At 38.8% G+C, this 2,500-nt stretch overlaps 1 protein-coding gene across 1 annotated transcript in view; it reads left to right on the forward strand.

Moving 5' to 3' along the window:
* Positions 1-1,040, forward strand: part of LOC137992744 (uncharacterized) — a 67,660-nt gene extending 66,620 nt beyond the window's left edge. The window contains exon 21 of the mRNA XM_068838242.1: positions 637-1,040. Coding sequence (XP_068694343.1) covers positions 637-712 — 76 coding nt within the window. The 3' untranslated portion in view covers positions 713-1,040. The remainder of the gene's footprint in view (positions 1-636) is intronic.
* The last annotated feature ends 1,460 nt before the right edge of the window (positions 1,041-2,500 follow it).

The following is a 2,500-nucleotide window of genomic DNA, read 5'->3' on the forward strand; positions in this document are numbered from 1 at the left end:
ATGCAGAAACCGATTAGATGATACGAAACATTAGGAACATATGTCGAGACGCGTAAGACAGAGCTTGATGGAAGGTACAGGTGTTTTCAGTCCTTTTTGGGGGGTTGAGAGCTGCTTAAACTAGAGTGCACGTTCAGTCTAGGTAAAATGAGGATCACCAATTTAACTTAGGTAAAAACGGATTCAATTTAAGACCGGATTTGGCCGACATTAGAACCCCCACAAATGACCAGCTCCCAACGTCAGTGGCTTCATAACTCAGTTGGTTAGAGCGTCGCACCGGTGTCGCGAGGTCAAGGGTTCAAACCCCGTTGAAGTCCAGGCTTCTCTACGCAATCGCTAAAATTGCATGCGTTCAGAACTGCGAGGGTCATAGCTTCACTTGATTTCACATCCGCAGTTCAATATATGATTCCTTTCATATATCATTTCGTTTCTTGAAACATATGTACGAGTATAGTCGAATCACCAAACCAGAATTAGTGTTTGCGTCTGTTGTGATTATTTAACTTCACTCAGAATAACCATAACCACTTTTCACTATGATTTATAATTATATTTTATTTCGTCTTTCTAGTGAATTTTATGCCAGTTAGGACTGTTCTAACCTAAATTGTACGATGTCATTAATTACAGTGGATTTCCAAGTGAAAGCAGTGAAGAACAAGAACACAAGGACAATAGAGATAACAGAGTGGAGGATGTGGACTGATCGAGAAAGTATAGTGGCAGATAAAGGACCAACCACTAACCTAACAATCCTACACTAACTGTCAGCTGCTATTAAATCGCATGGCATTACAAAAGAGCGTTTATTTGCCAATGTGATAAGCGGCTATGGCTTTGTAACCAAAAAAATGGTGTTGTAGTGCTGCTCGGGTAGGCAATTCTGGCCTGGTCGGTTTTTAGATTTACACGTGTTTGTTATTTCTGCAATATTAACACAACTTTCATAAACAAGGAATGAATATTGCGGCACATAATAAGCAGACAAATAATATAAATCAAAGAAAAAGAAATTTATGCAGTACAGTAAAGTTATTCTCAAAAAGAAAAAAAAAGCCAAAGCTTTGGTGGCTTAGACAGCACAACGTTAAATAGACTGGGAGATGGTGGAGAAAAAGTAATTGCCAAGAACTAAGTGCAAAGTAATTCATAATTCGTATTACGTAATGACATATCGTTAAAACAAAAGAAAATAAATCATATTAGCGGAAAAGTAGTTACCTTTCGCGGGCAAACAGTTCGAAACGCAAGTTTCGATGCTTACGTTCATCACGCAACTGAAAGTAGACTTGGTCACACGGGAAAAAAAATGTGGAAATCTTGTCTAGTCTTATCTTTCCAATCACCTGCACAGTAGCATTAGTTAATAATTAATTTGCCAAAGTAAATCATAGAAAATATAACGGCAAAAATTGTGATCAGCCTGATATACAAAATTTGGGTTCAGTAGGTAGGTAGTTTCTTTTTTAAATTCAGATGGGATAATTCTTCATATTCTCCATACAGTTAAAGAAATAGTAGCGGCACCAGAGATATATTTTTACATCCTGACCCATTTGTTCGAATGGTGGATAACGCTATTCACTGGATAACTCAATTAGTTTTGCTTGTTTTTTCCCGCTGGATAGTGATTTATTCGGTCTGGGTGAATAGGGTTAGCCACCTTTTGAACAACCGAATCCTGGTCTATTAATATGGACGTTTGCAACAAATATCTTTTAGTTTTGCTCAGAGACCATCAGATTACATAGTAGGGGTTGCAAAGAATAACGACGGGATGCTCGTTGAATTACGTTTGATTATATGTGTAAAACGTATCAACCCAAATCTTTAAGCGGTTCGCTTTTAGGGAACGTCCACTCTTGCTACAGAAGAACTTTAAATCGAAGGAAACAACGTTTCGAGACAAATTTGTTCGAATTTTGCTTTTAAAAAAGTGTTCACTTATATCAGGACAACTGTATTTTAAAATCGCTTATTTTCACTTTCAAATTTCCCGGCGCCATCATTTTCAACAATTGTGACTTTTTGCGGTTGTTCTAACAACTTAAAGGGACACGGTCATTCTTGTCTCCAGAGCCTCCCTTTCTTTTGGTCACGTGGTCGGAGAAAATCACGGACATCCGGTAGCGCTGCTTAATTTTTGCCAACTAATCTGCTCATCCTCAGAAATTAATCCGTAGGGAGGACCGTAGGGAGGTCCGTAGGGAGGGAAGAGACGGGAAACTACACAATGAAGTCAAAATGGCCTGTTTCGTGTCAGATGGGTTTCAAGAGCGGTCAGTGTAAAACGCAGACTGCAGACTGCACACCAGGAGTAAAATGCAGACTGAGCTTATAATCTAACTGTTCAAAAAGCCCAAACCCATTAGAAATACTAACAGTTAAGCCTAAATATTGCTTTAAGCCTAATTAGGCAGTTCTTTTCGTGACTATCTGAGAGCCTGGAACAGGCTAAAACCCCTTAGAAATGCTACCCTTCGGCCTAAAACAA

Source organism: Montipora foliosa, chromosome 2 (assembly GCF_036669935.1).
Source record: "Montipora foliosa isolate CH-2021 chromosome 2, ASM3666993v2, whole genome shotgun sequence".
Taxonomy (NCBI): Eukaryota; Metazoa; Cnidaria; class Anthozoa; order Scleractinia; family Acroporidae; genus Montipora; species Montipora foliosa.